General features: G+C 44.9%; 1 protein-coding gene across 2 annotated transcripts in view; it reads right to left on the bottom strand.

Annotated features, from left to right (window-relative positions):
* The window catches only part of BICD2 (BICD cargo adaptor 2), a 98,204-nt gene that overhangs the window by 30,642 nt on the left and 46,873 nt on the right, over positions 1–20,689 (bottom strand). For both annotated transcript variants that reach the window (XM_030501279.1, XM_030501280.1), the window contains exon 2: positions 16,707–16,919. In XM_030501279.1, coding sequence (XP_030357139.1) covers positions 16,707–16,919 — 213 coding nt within the window. The remainder of the gene's footprint in view (positions 1–16,706; positions 16,920–20,689) is intronic.

Below are 20,689 nucleotides of genomic sequence, written 5' to 3'. Positions count from 1 at the left end.
AAAAGATCAAGAGGAATATCAGTAAAGTACATCAAAACTAAACTTCAAAGCCAAAACAAGGGTGAAAAAAAAGAACAGATTTTGACTCAGTCCCAAGTGTGGGAACAGTCCAATGTTATCTCTGATAGTACCGGCAGAGCCCCTCACTGGCTCTTTATGTTTCTGCCCAAGTGATGTTTTTGTCACAAGCTATGTTCTTAAAACCTACAGAATGTGACTTGAACACAAATCTCAGGGTGCTGTTCTGAGCCAGTCCATCAGCACAGAACTGCTAGGTGAAACAAAGGAAATCTTTTTCCCAAGCATATCACAGTACTGCTTTGAGGCAATCCGTAGTACACGCTCTTTCCTATTTTCAAAAGAATTCCACTCTGACCTAAACAAATCTTGCTTGCATGGATGGCCAAGGGTCACCTACTTCAATGGAAGCAGTGCCAAGCCCAGGTGCAACAAGGCAAATCTGCTGCTTCTGCATCCTAAAACAACGCTGCTGGCACAACAGAAGTTTTCACTGAGGGAAGGGAGGGAGAGAACAAACCTCTTGAATTAACAGTTTGCAAAGTAACTTCAAGCCATTATTTCACTGATTAGAGCATTTTGAGCTACTCTTGCAATTGCGCACATCGATTTTACATTTGTTATAAGATCACAGCTGCATACAAGAGACTTCCTTCCTCCACTGTGTATGCTAGTCAGACACCCTGGGCAGGCTAAAGGTTGTGATGAAGGCTACCAGGAGCTGTGACTAAAGAGAAAGACTCATCCTGCTCTTCCTGCAGCTCTGATAGGCACCTAGCAATTTAATTAGACAAGAACAATTAAAAGATCCCCCGGCATAGCAAGCGTGCTACCTGTGAGTCCACACACAACAGAGGATCATGGAACCTGAACTGCTAATTAAGACTTTGAGAATCATGTGGAGTTTTATCATGTCAGAAGAACAATAATTTATTTTAATATTTCTTTAAAATCTGAAAATACACAGTGTTCAACTCATAGTGTTCAAGTGGTGACTTGCAAGACCCCCATTTCCAGTATTAATTCAGTTTTGGACTCTGAATTTCTAGGCAGCAGCCATTACAGCAAGAGAAACCATTGTTAACATCTACCCTCTGAATCAACAATAGAGAAACCACAAGCAGATGCCTCCTTGAGTATGTGCAAAGCACATCAACTGAATTTCCATGACAATTCATCTTCTTTGGAATGGATTTTTATTATGTTTCAAATGGTTACCAACTACATGCAGCGCTTCCTCCTTGTAAAAACACTCAGCTCTCATCATTCTTAAAAACAAACACAAAAAAAAAAAAAGGTTTAGCTGGTCCCCAGCCACACTGCTCACATCAGATGTAACTCCTTCAGTGTATTTTAGCATCGTTTAAATACACTCCTGACCACACAGTTCAAAAAAACCAGTAACGAATCAATAAGTATCTGCTATACAGTGCTGCGGGGTATTATTTGAGCATTACGCTGGAACCCAAAAGAGACCTAAAAATCCACAGGTAATCAGCTCTGCCAGTGCCTTTGTGCTCAGAGGCTTTTCCATTAGAAGTTGAGTGTTGCTATGGAATTCTTGAAGAAGAAGTGGGGAAGAACCATCTTTATCCCCACAGTACTACACTGAAAGCCGTGTCACAGGGCTGCTTTACTCCCAGATTTGGTGCTAATGAGCACACCAGTTTCTAGGAGCTCTCCTGCAGCCCCTCCTGTACAATGTAGGGAATGGCAGCATACAGTGATGTGGGATACCCTGCAGCCTCTCCTACAGGCTGGAGAATCACACCATGACCAAGCAGAGCAACCCTCAAAAGGTCTCACTGTAGCCCACCATGCAGAGCAGGACAAATGCTGTGCTTTTTCTTTTCTTTTTTAACCAAAATACCCTTTCCTCCACAACTCACCAGACTGCAACCTGGTTTTAGAGAAGCTCATGCAAAGTGCTCAACTCTCTCACACAGTTCTGCTTGCTTGTATGGTTTTTTTCAGCACCTTGGCTGCAGAACTGATCCACCAGCCTTGGAGTCCAACTCTCCCACTCTGGCTAACTCTGGATTGCTGGTGGTTATATCAGCACTCAGGCAACTTCATACAGTATACAAAGCTGAAGCATAAAGCCAGCCTCAAAGCCCTGCTACAGAGGCCTTCTAAGCAAGGTTCACCATATTCTGTAACTAAGCCATTACATTTTTGGTTTAGCTCCTTAAACAAAAGGAACTCACTCCTTGCTCTTCATCAACATTCAACCCCAACCCTCCATTTTCTTCTTGCCTCTTTCTCCAGATCAACCACCCTGCTCCCATTTCTTTTCTCTCCCAATTCACCCTGCCTCCATGGGGTCTCCAACCCTCTGCACCTCCTAGAGGCAAGGCAGAAGTCTTTATTTACACCTTCCTTCAGTGTAACCAAAACTCTTGCACTGCCAAAACTCCAAGCTCCACTGCTCCACAGCAACCAAATCTACCATCAACTTCCAGAGCTTTCCAGCCTCCTTCACTCCAATTAATCCAAATATTAGCACTAAAGACATCTTCTTTTCCCTTGCTCTAAGTCATAGTCTCCATGAAAAATGTCCTTCTTCCCTGCTTTCTGCATTTGACACTAATGCCATTCAGACCTCTTTTTCCATTCTTCACACTTCTGCTTCCAAAAGCTGCAAATCCTGCTCTGCTACTGTCCTTTCTGCTTGGAAAAAACTCTAGAGATTGAGTAGTTTTTTCTTCCTTGCTTCCCCAAGATTCTTATCATGAAAGACAATAAATCTTCCAGCATTTTCACTTCTTTAAGCTGTTCACCTATATAAGCACATTACAGATTAGACACTATTCAGAATGGGGAAAATAGTTTACTTGACACTACGCATGTGTGCACAGAAGTGTTCTGTAAGCATATTTTTGCTATATGATTAACATTACCTCAAGTTTCTTTGACCTTTGCAATATATCCAGAAGTATTACAGCAATAATGTTGGGAATTTTATATGCTTTTGTTGCATCAAAAAATGTATCCCCCCTTCCTCTGTTTATTTAAAAAAGGAAGAAAGAGCCCTCTTGTTTGACGCAGAAACACACGAACATAGGACTTTAGAATACATTGTAATAAACTATTTGAACACACTACTGGCCACTTATCAATAGTGCAGAGTCTATAACTGACAACACAATAAAATGTTGCTTCCACTTATTCTCTGCTCTGATAAAACCAATGCCTTCTTCAATCATGGCTCCTGATACAGCTTTTAGGGCACACAGGAGATGGAAGCTCTGCTTCCCTGGCTGCAGGGGAGATCTGTTGTGCATTTTCCTGTACGGGTTACCAGCATGTTCAAGAGGGAGAAACAGAAAGCAACACACGATATAAGGAATATTCAGCATCTTAGTTTTAAATCCTAGTGGGAAAGAGATGTATAACTGCCGTGGTTTAAGCCCAGCCACTAACTCAGAACCACACAGCCACTCGCTCACTCCCTCCCGTCTTCCCCCCCACTCCTGGAGGGATGGGAAGGAGAATCGAAAGAATGTAAATCCCACGGGTTGAGATAAGAACAGTCCAGTAACTAAGGTATAATACAAAACCACTACTGCTATCACCAATAATAATAATAATGATAAGGGAAATAACAAGGGGAGAGAATATCAAACTAAAAAGGGAAAAGGAAAACAATAAACACAAGTGATGCACAACACAATTGCTCGCCACCCGCCAACCGATACCCAGCCCGACTTGAACAGCAATCTGGGCCTTCTGGGTAACTCCCCCTGGTTTATATACTGGCCATGACGTGCTGTGGTATGGAATACCCCTTTGGCTAGTTTCGGTCAGGTGTCCTGTCTCTGCTTCCTCCCGGCTTCCCGTGCCCCTCCTCACTGGGAGAGCATGAGACTGAAAAAACCTTGATCAGAGTAAACATTTCTTAGCAACAACTAAAAACATCTATGTGTTATCAGCATTGTTCTCAGACTAAAGTTGAAAACACAGCACTGCACCAGCTACTATAAAGGAGAAAAATGACTGCTACAGCTGAACCCAGGACAGTATCCACCTCTTATTCTACACCATTCATGTCATGCTCAGATCCCACTTTTTCAATATACCATCACTTTTGTCTCATATACATATATATATGTATGTATGCGTAAACGCACACACAGATATCATTCCTTAGTCCATAGACCATCCCTATAAAGTTTGCTGAATTCATTCAGTCCATGACGTCAGGCTCCATCTCTTGTAAGTGTCTTTCAGGGCAGGAGAGACTGTGTGTAGTGCTGGCTTGTTGCCTGCTGACAACACTACTGAACTCGTCTGGTCGCTGCTGAGCTCGTCTGGTTTCCTCAAAATTCATTCTTTGTTGGGGTGATGATCTGAGGGAAGTCAGAGTCAGCCAATGGTGACCTGAGGACAGTTCTGTTGCTGCTGTCTTTTCCCATGACTTTATACTCTGCTGATGATCATGACAGCACATATCTTCTTTTCAAAGCCCAGAGTGGCAGAGATGGGCATCTAGTTAATGGGCTACAGAAGTGTTACGTAGCAGGCAACAGCATATAGAATCATAGAATCATAGAAACATAGAACAGTAAGGGTTGGAAAGGACCTTAAGATCACCTAGTTCCAACCCCCCTGCCATGGACAGGGACACGTCGCACTAAACCATGTCGCTCAAGGCTCTGTCCAGCCTGGCCTTGAACACCACCAGGGATGGAGCAACCACAACCTCTCTGGGCAACCCATTCCAGTGCTTCACCACCCTCACTGTAAAGGACTTCTTCCTTATATCTAATCTAAACTTCCACGCTTTAAGTTTGAAGACATTACACCTTGTCCTACCACTACAGTCCCTAAGGAAGAGTCCCTCCCCAGCATCCTTATAGACCCCCTTCAGATACTGGAAGGCTGCTATGAGGTCTCCATGCAGCCTTCTCTTCTCCAGGCTGAACAGCCCCAACTTCCTCAGCCTGTCTTCATACAGGAGGTGCTCCAGCCCTCTTATCCTCGTGGCCCTCCTCTGGACTCGCCCCAACAGCTCCATGTCCTTTTTATGTTGAGGACACCAGAACTGTACGCAGCACTCGAAGTGAGGTCTCATGAGAGCAGAGTAGAGGGGCAGGATCACCTCCTTTGACCTGCTGGTCATGCTTCTTTGGATGCAGCCCAGGATACGGTTGGCTTTGGCTTTTTGGGCTGCAAGCGCACACTGCTGGCTCATGTTAAGCTTCTCATCAACCAACACCCCGACGTCCTTCTCTGCAGGGCTGCTCTGAATCTCTTCTCCACCCAACCTGTAGCTGTGCCTGGGATTGCCCTGACCCAGGTGTAGGACCTTGCACTTGGCTTGGTTAAACTTCATAAGGTTGGCATCGGCCCACCTCACAAGCATGTCCAGGTCCCTCTGGATGGCATCCCTTCCCTCCAGCGTATCAACCGAACCACACAGCTTGGTGTCATCAGCAAACTTGCTGAGGGCGCACTCAATCCCACTGTCCATGTCACCGACAAAGATGCTGAACAGGACCGGTCCCAACACCAATCCCTGAGGGACACCACTCATTACAGGTTTCCAACTGGACATCGAGCCAGTTCTTTATCCACTGAGTGGTCCATTTATCAAACTGATGTCTCTCCAATTTAGAGACAAGGATGTTGTGCAGGACAGTGTTGAACGCTTTGCACAAGTCCAGGTAGATGACGTCAACTGCTCTGCCCCTGTCCATCAGTTCTGTGGCTCCATCATAGAAGGCCACCAAATTGGTCAGGCAGGATTTCCCCTTAGTGAAGCCATGTTGGCTGTCACCAACCACCTCGTTGTTTTTCATGTGCCTTAGCATGCTTTCCAGGAGAAACTGCTCCAAGATTTTGTGAGGCACAGAGGTGAGATTGACTGGTCTGTAGTTTCCTGGGTCTTCCATCTTCCCCTTCTTGAAAAGGGCGGTTATATTACCCTTCTTCCAGTCACCGGGAACTTCACCTGACTGCCAGGATTTTTCAAATATGATGGGCAGTGGCTTAGCAACTTCATTCGCCAGCTCCTTCAGGACCCGCGGATGGATTTCATCAGGTCCCATGGACTTGTGCAGGTTCAGGTTCTTAAGATGGTCTCGAACCTGATCCTCTCCTACAGTAGGCTTAAGGTCTTCATTTTCACAGTCCCTGCATCTGCTTTCCAAGACTTGGTCAGTGTGGTCAAAGCATTTGCTGGTGAAGATGGAAGCAAAGAAGTCATTAAGGACCTCAGCCTTCTCCAAATCCATGGTAGCCAGTACTCCCAATAGCTTCCGGAGAGGGTCCACATTGTCCCTAGCCTGTCTTTTATTTGCTACATACCTATAGAATCCTTTCCTGAGGTGTCATGGGACCATCGGGCTAAAAATAATTCACCCTTATGTTGCCAATCTAAATCCATCTGAGCCACTTCAAACTTAGCAGCTTGATCCACACGTTGATTGTTCTGATGTTCCTTGGTGTCCCCACTCTTGGGTACACGAGCATCTACGTGGCGTACCTTCGCCACCAGGTTCTGCACCCGGGCAGCCATATCTTGCCACAATGCAGCAGCCCAGATGGATTTACTTCTGCGTTGCCAGCTGCTCTGCTTCCATTGCTGCAACCACCCCCACAGGGCATTTGCCACCATCCATGAGTCAGTATAGAGATAAAGTACTGGCCATTTTTCTCGTTCAGCAGTGTCCAACGCCAGCTGGATGGCTTTCACCTCTGCAAACTGACTCGATTCATCCTCTCCCTCAGCAGTTTCTGCAACTTGTCACAGGGGACTCCATATAGCTGCCTTCCATCACCGGTGCTTTCCCGCATCACGGCAGAACCCATCAGTAAACAAGGCATATTGCTTGGCACTGTCTGGGAGTTTGTTGTACAACGGGGCCTCCTCAACACACATTACCTCCTTCTTTGGTGACATTCTAAGTCTTTGCCTTCAGATCAGTCCATGATCACTTCCAAGATTCCTGGACGACTGGGATTTCCTATTCAAGCTCGTTGTCTGATCAGTGCAGCCCACTTACTCCATGTAGCATCAGTTGCATGATGTGTAGAGGTGATGCTGACTTTGAACATCCAGCCCAACACGGGCAGCCAGGGTGCCAGGAGGTCCAATCACCAGGTGCCAGGAGGTCAGTTCCAATCACTTGTGAAGCAGCTCAAAGCCCTTCATCGGCTGCCAGTATCTCTTTTTCAGTGGGAGTATAGCTGGCCTCGGATCCTCTGTATCCTTGATTTCAAAAGCCGACGGGTCGACCTCGAGTCTCCCCTGGAGCTTTCTGACAGAGGCTCCAGGTAGGACCATTCTCCCTGGCTGTGGTGTAAAGCACATTTTTCACATCTTGCCCGGTCCAGACTGGTCCAAGGGCTACTGCATGAACTATCTCTCATCTAATTTGTTCAAAGGCTTGTTGTTGCTCAGGGCCCATTTGAAATCATTCTTCTTCCAGGTCACGTGATAGAGAGGGCTTACAATTAGACTGTAATTCGGGATATGCATTCTCCAGAACCTTACAACACCTAAGAAAGCTTGTGTTTCCTATTAGTTGGTGGAGACATTACTGCTACCTTGTTGATCACATCTGTGGGGATCTGACGATGCCCATCTTGCCATTTTATTCCCAAAAACTGAAGCTCCTGTGCAGGTCCCTTGACCTTACTCTGTTTTATGGCAAAACCATCCTTCGGAAAGATTTGGATTATTTTCTTCCCTTTCTCAAAAACTTCTTCCGCTATCGCCCCACACAATAATGTCATCAATGTAGTGCAGGTGTTCTGGAGCTTGCCCCTGTTCCAGGGCAGTCTGGATCAATCCATGGCAGATGGTAGGGCTGTGTGTCCACCCCTGGGGCAGTCGGTTCCAAGTGTACTGGACGCCCCTCCAAGTGAAAGCAAACTGTGGCCTGCACTCTGCTACCAAAGGGATTGAGAAAAATGTACTGGCAATATCAATTGTGGCATCCCACTTGGCTGCCTTTGACTCCAGTTCATATTGAAGTTCCAGCATGTCTGGTACAGCACTTTCACACTGGCCATATGGGACTACTAAAGGGTGAGCGGGTCCTGCTGAGCACTCCTGGGCTCTCCAATCAATGGTTCAGCTCATGGATGGGAATCAAGAAGTCTTGGCTGGTGCGATATTGCCACCGGTGCACTGTTGTGGTCACAATTGGCACTTGTTATTCTTCGACCTTCAGCAACCTCACAACAGAAGGATCCTCTGACACAGGATCCTCAGAGAGACCAGGCAAGGTGCTTAATTTCCTCCATGTCCAAGGCAGCTATACTGAAAGCCCATCGGTACTCTTTTGGGTCTTTGATGTACCCTCTCCTGAGATAGTCTATGCCAAGGATGCACGGAGCCTCTGGACCAGTCACAATAGGGTGCTTTTGCCACTCCTTCCCAGTTAGGCTGATTTCAGCCTCCAGTACAGTCAACTCTTGGGATCCTCCTGTTGCTCCAGAAATAAAAATGGGTTCCACCCCTTGAGAGTGTGATGACGTCAGGGTACACTGTGCACTGGTATCTACTAGGGCCTTATATTCCTGTGGGACTGATGTGCCAGGCCACCTGATCCACACAGGCCAGTAAACCTGATTGCCCCTCTCGTCCACCTGAGGAGGAGTGATCATAAGATTCTCTACTTGCGTCTTGTAGAAAGTGACTAGTATTCCTTATCACAGGAGTTGGAGTAAAATCAGCTCTTCCACTCCATCCGGGAAGCTGCTCACCAAAGACTGGAGCAGCAATTTTCTTGGGAGGATCATCCCTGACCGTTGTTTTCCTTTTCAAGTTGTGCACCCATTCATCCAGAAGTGAGGTAGGTTCTGCATCCCACTTTCTCATGTCTTCGTGATCCTGCAGATAAAACTACAGGTTGGCCTGTGCTGTGTACCTCCTGTATCTTCTCTCTCGGGCAATAGGGCGCCTTCTGTTAATAGCTGAGACGGGGGTTGGTACACATGGGGAGCTGGATAGATCAGAGAGATCAGATCTCTCAGCTGTTTGAACTTCTGGGTCAGGAGTTTTTCGACAGCTGAAATGATGGAAGTGGTAAGATTGTCTTCGAACTCTCGGAGTTGACGATTCACTTCATCCACTGTTGGTGGTGCTGCCTCACTCCACGTCATTGATGCCAATGAATGGGCATATGATGATGGTGCACTCTGTGTAAGTTTCCGCCACATGGGTCGTGTACATTCAACCTCATCTGGATCTACAGGTGCATTCCCGGCACCCGGCCTATGATAGATCATCTCTAGAATGGCTGATTCCCTCAGGGACTGGATGCCTCTCTATTGTGGCCCGCTTGCCTGAGCGACATATAATATTGTCCTTGTAGGGAAACCTTTCCTTCACAGTTGCGAAGAGCCGCCTCCAAAGGCTGAGGGCTCATTTCTCTTTTGCAATTGCTTTGTCAATTCCCCCTTCCCTAGCAAGTAATCCCAGCTGCCTGGCTTCCCTACCTTCTCGTTCGTGACTGTTGACCCCATTGTCCCAGCATCGGAGCAACCAGGTGACTATGTGCTCCCCTGGAAGACGGCTGAAATCTTTTCGCATACTCCACAGCTCAGTGGAGGTCCAGGATCGAGAAGTTACCTCTTCCTCCTCCTCCGATTCCCGCAGTAATAACTCTTGTTCAGATGGCATCTCCTCTAGTGCACGCATTGGGTCTTCGTCTTTCTTCACTGCATGGGTTGCTCTTTGTGGCTGTCATTTGCTTTTCCCCTTGCTTATAGGGGCAACTGATATTGGCATGGATTGGTCCTTTGGCTATCACTGTGTCTACTGCTGTGGTTGGAGTGGCTGCAGAGTCTTTCACCAGGGTTGGAGCAGCTGCAGTGTCTTTCACCGGGGTTGGCATGGCTGCAGTGTCTGTCACTGGGGTTGGAGTGGCTGCAGTGTCTGTCACCGGGGTTGGTGAACCTGCTGTGTTTGGAGGGTTGAGCAGCTGTGTTGTCTGTTGCTTTGCCATCACATCCAGGGACATCTTCTTCCTGCTCCTTACAGAACAGGGCCCTATAGGTGTAGGCCAAGCCCCAGCACATTGCAGCGAGTTGTCCCTCTCTGGTATTGGCAGGACAACAGCACACCTTGTCTAAGTGTTCTGCTAATTTTTCAGGATTCCGCATTTGTTCAGGAGTGAAATTCCAAAGCACTGGAGGGGCCAACTGGCTAAAGTGCTTGCCCATACGATCCCACACCCCCTGCCACTCATGACTGTCCAGCCTCAGGGAAGATCTCTTGGTAGTATTCTTAAATAGTCATTTAACCTTAGGCAAGACACGAGCCAGATCCTGCTTAGCTTCTGACATCAGACAAGTTCTCAGGGTGGTCACGCCATAGGCAAAACATAGAGAGCATATGCAGCAACAAGCTGGTTCCCAGCAAAAGGAGCAGGATGCTTTCAAGGGCATTGAAAGGATATCCAAGATCTTTAACTTTTCCAGAATCTACTCCTATTGTAAATAGCCTGGTGGGGGAGCAGAGGGTGTGAGGGAATATCTCTTCCATAGGTTGACCCCCCGAGGGAAGGAAAAAGAAAGATGTATAATGGTTAAAAATTCCCATTACATGCCTCCCATTGTATAGAGGTGATGACCATGCTGAGAATGCGTGCCAGACCAGTCTGATGATCAGTGAGTCTATTGTATTACAAGTCGTTACCATGAAGTACAGCGAAAGGAGAACCTTAGCCCAGGCCTCAAAGCCAATAAACATTAAAACAGCAAATACTGGCTGCAAGTAAGGTATGATATGCTGATACTCTGAGATCAAGCGCAAGAACTCCGAGCGCAAATAAATCAACATTGCAACAAGTGACCATTAATCCGAAACAATGAATGCTTATCACAAATATGATTAGACACACTCTGGTCAGATCGGTCGTTATCTCAACCCTTTGTGCCCCACCCTGGGTGCCAAAAAGAACTGCCGTGGTTTAAGCCCAGCCACTAACTCAGAACCACACAGCCGCTCGCTCACTCCCTCCCGTCTTCCCCCCCACTCCTGGAGGGATGGGAAGGAGCATCGAAAGAATGTAAATCCCACGGGTTGAGATAAGAACAGTCCAGTAACTAAGGTATAATACAAAACCACTACTGCTATCACCAATAATAATAATGATAAGGGAAATAACAAGGGGAGAGAATATCAAACTAAAAGGGGAAAAGGAAAACAATAAACACAAGTGATGCACAACACAATTGCTCGCCACCCGCCAACCGATACCCAGCCCGATTTGAACAGCAATCTGAGCCTTCTGGGTAACTCCCCCTGGTTTATATACTGGCCATGACGTGCTGTGGTATGGAATACCCCTTTGGCTAGTTTCGGTCAGGTGTCCTGTCTCTGCTTCCTCCCGGCTTCCCGTGCCCCTCCTCACTGGGAGAGCATGAGACTGAAAAAACCTTGATCAGAGTAAACATTTCTTAGCAACAACTAAAAACATCTATGTGTTATCAGCATTGTTCTCAGACTAAAGTTGAAAACACAGCACTGCACCAGCTACTATAAAGGAGAAAAATGACTGCTACAGCTGAACCCAGGACAATAACTATAACCTCAGGAATACTCTTCGTTCACTGATGATGTTAAGGAAATCTGAAGAACTTCAGCAATCAGATTACTGTATATTTATAGAAGACTTGTCAGCCACCATCAGTCTGAGCAGACAAGGTGACATCTAACAACTTAAGGGCCTACCGTTGTGAAACCTCCAAAAAATAAATGCCTGTTAGCAATTAAATAGTCAAATATTAGAATCACAGAGTCACAGGATGGTTTGGGTTGGAAGAGACCTTAGAACTCATCCAGTTTCAACTCCCTGCCATGGAGTTGAACCTAGACCTCCACTAGACCAGATTGCTCCAAACCCCATCCAACCTGGCCTTGAACACTGCCAGGGATGGGGCAGCCACAGCTTCTCTGTTCCAGGGCCTCACCATCATCACAGGGAAGAACTTCTTCCTTATATCTAATCTGAACTTTGCCTGTTTAAGTTTGAACCCATTACCTTTGTCCTATCACTACAGTCCCCGATGAAGAGATGTGAACAGACTGTGTCCTGGGCTTCCCAGCAACGTCTCTTCCACCTCTGTTCACGTTATTTTAACTGCAAGGACAAGAAAGCTGATACAAGCACCTGCAGTACTGCTGCATACAAGGATATGGAAAGATGACTGCAGGCAAATGCATTACTGAACATGTAAGGCAGTCATGGTCAAAGGGATCTAATAGAGCGTGTCTTGTTTCCAGTGACTGAAGATCAGCTTCCACTCAAAGCTGTTCTAATCAGAGTGCTGACAACTATCTGTGTCCTTCACTGAAGTGTTTGGCTGCCCATAATCAGAGATCAAATTCTAGGTCTTCACTGCAGAATGAAGATGTCAGTGCTGGCTGGTTATTTGTTTTAGGTTTACTAAAGAGTATGGGTGTGCTTCATAAGCTGTAAACTCAGTTAAGGAAATTATTTACAGGATTTGACCAGAGCATGAGACTCTGGTCAAACAAACTCATGACCAATTCCTCCAATGTGAGGCAAGAGAATAGGATGGAAGGAATGACATTTTTATAGAGGTTTATGTGCTGGGTATCCCTTTTCTCTAGGGTTAAAAACAATTAAAAAAACCCCAAAACCAGGACAAACAGTTGTGTGTCTGTGTTCAACACAGACCTGAGAATCCCAGCATTATCAACCGAAGAGGCAGAGAGTCCCCTGCACATAGCAGGGCCAGGGAACCGCATGCTGTTCATTAACCTTCAGACTGACACACACTTTCCTGATAAATCCTATTAGATACAGGTTTTATCAGAATTAAAATATATTCATTAAAATATATTTCCTTCTTTAGTTTACATAATCAGAACACCCTCTACTTTTCTGGGAAAGAATTGCTCATTTATTTTTCAGCTTCTCCAGGCATGGCTACCTCATGACTTCACAGCCAAATCACCCTCTAAAATCTTTTTTGGTGCCACTAAAACACCGGAGAGATGAAAGAATATTAAAAAGGAACAGCAATTAGCAATTACTCAGGAGCAATTACTCCTTCCAGTGACTCTTCCAGGACAGAGGAGCTGCTGAGCTACCTAATGACAGCAGTAAAACTCATAATCGGTAATCACTCTGCCAGCCTGTCTCGACAGGCCAAAGTTAGATAATTCAACAGAAAGCATCAAAACCACTTGTGTCTGCTCCAGCAACCCTAGGTGTACTGAATGTCTTCTTCCAACAACTCATTGCTTCCGTGCAAGTATCCTGAGAAGACACAAAAAGAATAATGGCATCTCAAACGCGCAGTCACGAACACACCTCCAACCCATGTGGGTCAACATCTGGTTTCAACCCATCACCACTGATACTGCCAGCAGCATCTCAAGAGGAGCTGCTGCCTCATGCACCCAATCATCCTCCTTGGGATGCTACTAAAAGCTTCAGTAACAGTAAACCTCTGTGTCCTCTCAGATAGCCGCAAAAACTTTTGCGGCTAGCCCTGCCAACCAAATCCCCCTTAAAAATAAGGCAGAGCTTCAGCCTCAGTTGATTTTCTGAGTTTTGGTGGTAGGTTATTTTGCTTTTAAACTTCCTTTTAGTTTTGACAGAAGCAGCCCTCTGCCTGGCCAGAGGACACATAGATAAGCATTTTCCACATCCTTCCTCTCATCTGGATCAAATCCAGAACGGTTGCAACAGAAGCAGAGTTTCCTGTTCCCCCAGACAACTTGCAAGTCAGTTCTCTCGACAGGCAATAATACTGGACTTCCAAAATACACACTATAAAGAATAGATCCGTCTACAAGTCTTTTCCATCTTGTCATAGAGAATGGCCACAGTAGTTTTTCTTTCATCAGCAACCAGAAGAAACGAAGGGAGGAATTTCCACCATCTCCGTGGTATAAAGCAGTAGATCATATTCTACCTTCTTCCCCAACACTTCAGACTACAGCAGAACTCTTTATTGCACAGAATCTCCCTGGACAAGTATCAACATAAAACTTTTGCCATGAAATGGGCTAAAGCTAAGCTTGGCAACGGGGACTGGGGAAAAGCCCACTGCTCATCTTGCTCACTACCTTACAACAACCACACCACCTTCTCCTCGATTTCTCTCACATAACACTTTCAAATTAGATTTGCTATTAGATCTGTAAATCACCACAGGAGGCCTGTGCATATCGCCCTGTTTCTACATACCTGGACTGCAATGGAGAAACAGCAACTATTTGAACTTCTGCCACACATTCTGATGCATCTTTTGAGAGAAAAGCCAAGTCCCTCAAGATGGTCACGCTGACTCCACTTTTTTGCGGGCCAGGAGCAGGCAGATATCTCTCTTCATACACCTTGTGTCACTGTTTCCTACCAGTAATTACAAGGCAATTCAAGCCAAAATGAAACACACAAATAGGCATCTTCAGAATTGTTCAAGGCCAGGTGGGAGCAACCTGCTCTAGTGGAAGGTGTCCCTGCCTGTGGCAGCGTGTTGGAACTGGATGAGCTTTAAGGTCCCTTCCAACCCAAACCAGCCTGTGATTCTGTGATCTTCAGATGAGAAGAATCCCAAATCACACACTGTCAATTGGCACAGGTGTTTCCATTTTAACACTACAGCTTTCATGCCATTTCTTTTTCTCCTCTTCCTTTCTTCACCCCACCAGAATTTACCAGCAGCAGAAGAAACAGCTAGGCTAAAAAAAGGCAAAAAAGGCATCTCATACACACTGAGATGATACAAAGTGACATGCAGGGAACCCCCTAACTGCAATGCTTCAGTTATTTATCGGATTGGGCTTTGATTTTTTATTTTTCTTTAACTGAGTTCAGTTTCCATTCGAAGTTCAACATCAGACACATCCAGTAATTGTCATCAGCTTTTATTCCTAGTCAAATAACTAAATGCATCTTCCCCTGCTCGGCAGAACAAAGCTTAAAAAAAAAAAAAAAAAAAAAAAGAAGTATTTAAACCAAATTAAAATCTTCACAAGAAACCTGACATTCCCAACCTCCCCTCTTCCTGCCCTCTCCAGTTCTCCCTGGGGTCCAACTCACACAAGTGTGTTTGTGTAAAAGGGTGTGTGAGTGAGGTAGAAGAACAAAGCACAGGAAAAAAAACACATCCTAAACCCACGCAAACTGACAGCTCATTCAAGGGTTGTATAAAGCAAAACACAGCTCAAAGCAGAGGTGGCTGAAACATGACAGTATCTAGCCACGGAAAAAATCACCTTCAGCTGCCATGACGCAGGGAGCTGGATTGAAATCTGCCGACCACATGCTTTTGAGCAGCGTTTGGAACCCATTATGGACACAATGCTGCCTCCAGGGTGGGGAGCTTTTCTTTTAAGTTGTCCTTGAAGGTTAGGAAATACAGACAAGAGTTGTGTGTGTGCTTGCAGGGACTGGTTCCTTGCCTAAGCAGAGCACATGGCCCAATTCCAGCTCTGTTCTCCCACAGCCAGGACCCATGAAATTAAAAGGGGAGCTTGACTGGCCTGTTTGATCACCCGTGAGTTTGCCCCACAAATCTCCTTCTCTGTCATACCCAAAGAGAGGTAGTGGTGAACCCCCAAATCTCCACTGAAGTAACCCAAATTTCTTCATTAATTTTACCACCAAATATTATCCACATATTTGTTCCTATGACCTAAAGAAATTAAATTAGACATTTCTGATTTTTGGCTGCGGTTGTACATTGTACATGGAGATTAAGACATGGGCTCTTAGATAACTTCCCCTCCTGGCAAGGGAGGCCAGTCCATTATCTCAGGGCTAGATGAGACTAGTACCCAGCACTTCAAAGGAAGCTGCAAAAAAGCTCATGAGTAGTAACTGCTAATTGTTTACCACATCCATCTGTGGTTTGCAGTCTCTCTAACTTTTACTGTCTAAATTTAAGCAATGGTTTGAGCTCTGAAAACAATCTTTTCTTTATCAGTGCCACAGAACTCTTGCTGAGCTACAGATTTCATAAATAATTAAACTTTTTAAGTCAAGTTCTCAGCAACTATTTCCCCTCAGAAATAGGCAGTTGCAATATGAAACAATAAAAGGTCAAAGGTACTTTGAGATAGTAAGATGAGCAACCTATGAAAAAATAAAAGTCATCACTTTCATGTGAGAAAACACAAGACTATAAACTTTACTGCTACTCTTATTTTTTTATGTTATGCTCCCACATCCTAAAAGGGTGGAAAAAGAGATAAAAAGGGAAAGTATGCCCCAAGTATTTTGCAGCAAGAATTGGGAGTGAGGCAGAAAAAGTACATCCACAGCACCACTGTGCTTGGACTAAAGAGATTCCTCTGCTTCTTAAGGCAGCGGGAACCAATGTGGGGTACCCACAGCACCAGTGTGGCCCAGATACGCAGTCATCTGTCAGTCAAATCACATGGGGGACAGTGCAGCAGTTTCTGCAGAACTACCAGTTATTTGAACAAGGTGGAGTGAATTTGTACTGGGTCAGAAGCACTGTGGCCACCACAGGCTGGCTCAGTGGATGGACTCAGAAAGCTGCATTTACTGCACTGCTGAATTACAGCTTCGTCTGGATGTAATGTTTCACTGAAGTCTCGAGAGACAATCCATCTTAGCAGCTGCCAGTATTACTGATCAGCTCAAGAATCTTCCTTGTTTTTGTTACCCAGAATAAGAAAACATAACGACAACACAAGCTGCGGTGCGCACTGTGCACCTTTCACTCACCTCTTTCAGCTCCTGTGCAACAGAATTAAGGCGTTCATTTTCAGACTGAGTGTTGGCAAGGACATTTCTGAGCTGCTTCAGTTCAGTCTGCAACTCCATAACCTTCTTCATGTAGTACTCTTCCTTGGTAGCCGATTCCTGAATCAAGGTCTCCTCTCTGCTCTCTCCATCTGCTGCTACCTTCTTGTGGTTGGTATGGGCCTGCCCAAAAGCCTAGGACAGTCAGAAAACACACCTTTTATTAGTAAACCCAGAATTCTGTGTAAGTTCTATTTTAAAGTGTTGAAAATATTTATGCTCCTATTTCTCTGGTGCAAAATAATGTGAACTTTTCCTACACCCTCCTCCTCTGAGATCAGACCTTTAAATGCTAAAGAGTGGCCAATGGGGCTCTTGAAAGTGACACGTAGCACCCAAATAGTGAAGCACAGTACAGTAATGAAGCTTACACAGAGGTAGACCCTCATATAAACCGTTGTTGGAGACAATAACAATGGATTGACTTGAGTGTGCTGTTAAATCAAGACTAGTTGTCAGCAAGATGACCAGACACTTCTGCATGTGCAGAAGTTGTGTCAGACTCATTTCTGCAGTAACTGGATCACTGAAAACAGATCTCATCTTAGCAGCCTGTTCCATTCCTTAGGCTGGGAGCACACTTACTCCTCCTGATGCAGCTATACCAAAGAAACGTATCACCACTCTCAGCTGCTCACTGCTGGAGATTCCTGCCCATCGTGGGTGAGGTTCAGAGGGTGGCTCCATACCCTGAGCTAACGTAGGTCACCGGCTGAAAGAGGTCAGCGGATGTTTCCCCAGCCAGCTCTGCTGCCTGCTCCCAGAGACATCGCCTCCAGCAGCATGCCAGCAAAGGGACTTAGGAGGCAGGCCACAGAGATCTAACCTCTTCAGCAGAGTATGCCTGTATTTGGAGCTTTCAGATGACATAGCATCTTTTGGGATGCCAGTGTCCAGACAGCAGGTTTTCATAGCCAACATCAAGGTCAGGAGTTAAGCCTGATCTTAATGACCTGACCTGACTTTAATGACAGATCAGCCTGACCTGCTGATCTGCCAAGGACAGATCAGCATCACATAAAACTCCTTGTCTAGTCATGCATTACATTTTCACTTAATCATCTTTTGCTAGCTCTTCAGAAATGTACTGTCAGTGCAGAAAAAAAACAAACAGCTAACTGCTTTGAAGAGAAGCAAATTTCAGTATTTTATTACTTCTGTATATTAGACCAGATGCATTCTTAGTACTTACTGAATATACCAGGGCTGAAACAGATGATTTAATGTGCGAGCTCTGCCTACATTTAAAGACCCACATACTGCTCCTATCAGACTACATTTTATTTCAGATAAGCAAGTCAGAGATACAGGAGACAAATACCCATTGAAGAAATTCCAGCCAGTTTCACTGAGATTATGCAATTGTGAAATTAAAAAGTGTCACATTTCAGACAGAAAGTAAAGCACCATCTGTGCAAGTCCTTGTCAAATGAGTTTCCACAAAACAGATTAAAAGCTTAATACCTATGATCTCCATAAATGTTAAAGGGATAACAAAAACCATGCAGGCTTCTCAAATACACTATCTCTTTTCCATAAAGAATTAAGATCCACCTTTCATAGACTTGCACTTACTACAAATCTTGGACATGGAACAAGGGGAGTCTGGGCATCCGTTTGCCCAGTGAAGTGGCACCACTTTCTTGGTCGCAGGATGCCAACATAGAGCACGCTGGCGCTCAGGATATTCAAAGCCACATCTGACCAGACAGCAGAGTCCAATCAAGGAACTGAGTAACACCACTAAGGGAGAAATTCCTGAGAACAGCGACTAATTTTGCTCTTAAAACTTTCAATGCACAAAGGCCTTGGGTTTCTTTAAGAGAACATCATCATTTTGCAGAAGCCACTATTGACAGGGAGAGGCAACACAGAACACAGAAACAGGCATAACAGATGAGACTGGGCTTTTTTATGGTAATTCAATATTCTATCTTCCACAGAGGCTAATGCAAGAAACTCCACAATCTTCCAGAGTTGGGGACTGCTTTAAGCCTTGAAGGAGAACGCTTGCTGTAAACTTGGAAGAGCTATTAACATTTAGTTACCCCTTATTTTTCATGGGTTTATGCATTTTTGGCCTCCATAAAGTCCTACAACAATAAATTCTGTATTTTAAATCATACTCTTTTACATGACAGTTGTCAGTTTACAAGTTTCTCACATTTTCATAAAAGAGAATGTATTTTTGTTCAGAGACTTGAGGGTGTGCTGTTTTTCCATGATCCCCTGTCAATCATTCATTGTTTCTTAGCGATTTCCATCACATGCCTCTATTCCCTGGTGAGGGCAAGGTAAAGTTCAGTAAGTTATCACCACTTTTATGTTTGAGAGGTTTTTATCATGCTAAATGGACTCTAACACTACACAAAACACAAGAAACCTTAACAGACGATGGTTATCAGGACAGGCAGACTGGAACAATTCCATCTGGGTGGATTTATAAGGAAACACTTAAAAAGCACCTCCATTCTAACCAAGCTTCATTATCTCTCTTGTATGGACTTAGAAACAAATTCAATATGTTCATAATACAAGCCATCTTCATAATTGCAACAGCCTGCGAGGAACAGGAAATTTAACAAAATTGTGCAAAATTACAGGGCAATGCAACTACCTCCATGGCCACAACCCAGGCCTGTTTTAAATCAGACTATTCAAAGGAAAACTGACTTTTTACTGATATGCATGAAACCCATAAACATTGACATACTCAGAAGTCCAGCATCTACTCATCCACTTTTGCTTTACCGTTATATAAAACACAGAAATAGAAGTCAAAGTTACTCTGCTCTTCCACTTCTTCCAAAACCTCTATTTCTACCTACTATGGTACCAAGTTAGGGAAGAAAACTGTTCACAGTTATATTAGAAAGATAGATACTCTTTGGGAGTATAATCTCTTCACAAAATAAATGAGTTTCTGGCAACTCATTTGCGCACACCTTGCTGGATGTGAGGGCTGCAAAGCATCATGTTCTGCTAACAGCTGCCTCAAGGAATCACAAGACACTAATATTAAGGGACTATCAAAGTTCCTTTCTTCCAGATTTCCAAAGGTCAGGCCAAAAGCAAAATCAAATAGTTTGTGAACCAAAATGCTGTCTAGCTGTTTTCTCAGCCAGATGCACTCATCAGTACATTGGAAAGCACTTCACACTGCTGGACAAAGGTATGACAAGCTCCCATTGATTTCTTCAGAAAGCTGCATAAGATACAGATTGGAAGTCCTGTTTTAGTGTTAACACTATCTGAAACTAACCAAAACCAGCCTCCACCCTAAACACACCACCTCAAATACCGTATAGCCGTTTATCTCTGGAGCAAGGGAACATGAAACACTTGCCAGCCAGGGTGCTCGCCATTCCAGTGCGAGGGTAGCAAGGGGCACGTGCCAAGTCCTGAGGAACACACCAAATCACTCAAATGCTGATTATCAGTTATTGCTTATAACCTGCTGCCAAAGCTGCAGATCAACTGAAACCTCACAAGTTTTCTCTTGTCAAGCTGCCATCCCCTACCAGCCATACCAGTACTTGTGGTTCTTCAGCCCTCTCTTCCCCAAATACATAAGGGAATGCTGCCCAAAGGCTAATTATGGCACCAAAAGCCAGTGGGAAATTAGCTGATGAGCTCTTATAAATGAGCAGATAGTTTTTGCACAAAACCCATCACAGTGAAAGAGACTTTCTTGTAAAACTCCACGCACCAGGGAGGTGCTGTAGGTCTCTGCCATAATGATGGACATTCACTTCAAAGTTACAACCAGTGTTTCTACAGAGAAAGCCCCCAAGATGTCTGACACTTCCACCCAAATGGAACTGGTAAGGAAGGAGACTTCAGTACAGACGGTAGGTCGAAACGAGTGCACAGACCCCTCTCCTAGGGAACAGCAAGTACCTGCA

Source organism: Strigops habroptila, chromosome 11, assembly GCF_004027225.2.
Source record: "Strigops habroptila isolate Jane chromosome 11, bStrHab1.2.pri, whole genome shotgun sequence".
Classification (NCBI taxonomy): Eukaryota; Metazoa; Chordata; class Aves; order Psittaciformes; family Psittacidae; genus Strigops; species Strigops habroptila.
The sequence above is the reverse complement of the archived record's forward strand: the minus strand, read 5'-3'. Positions and strand labels throughout refer to the sequence as shown.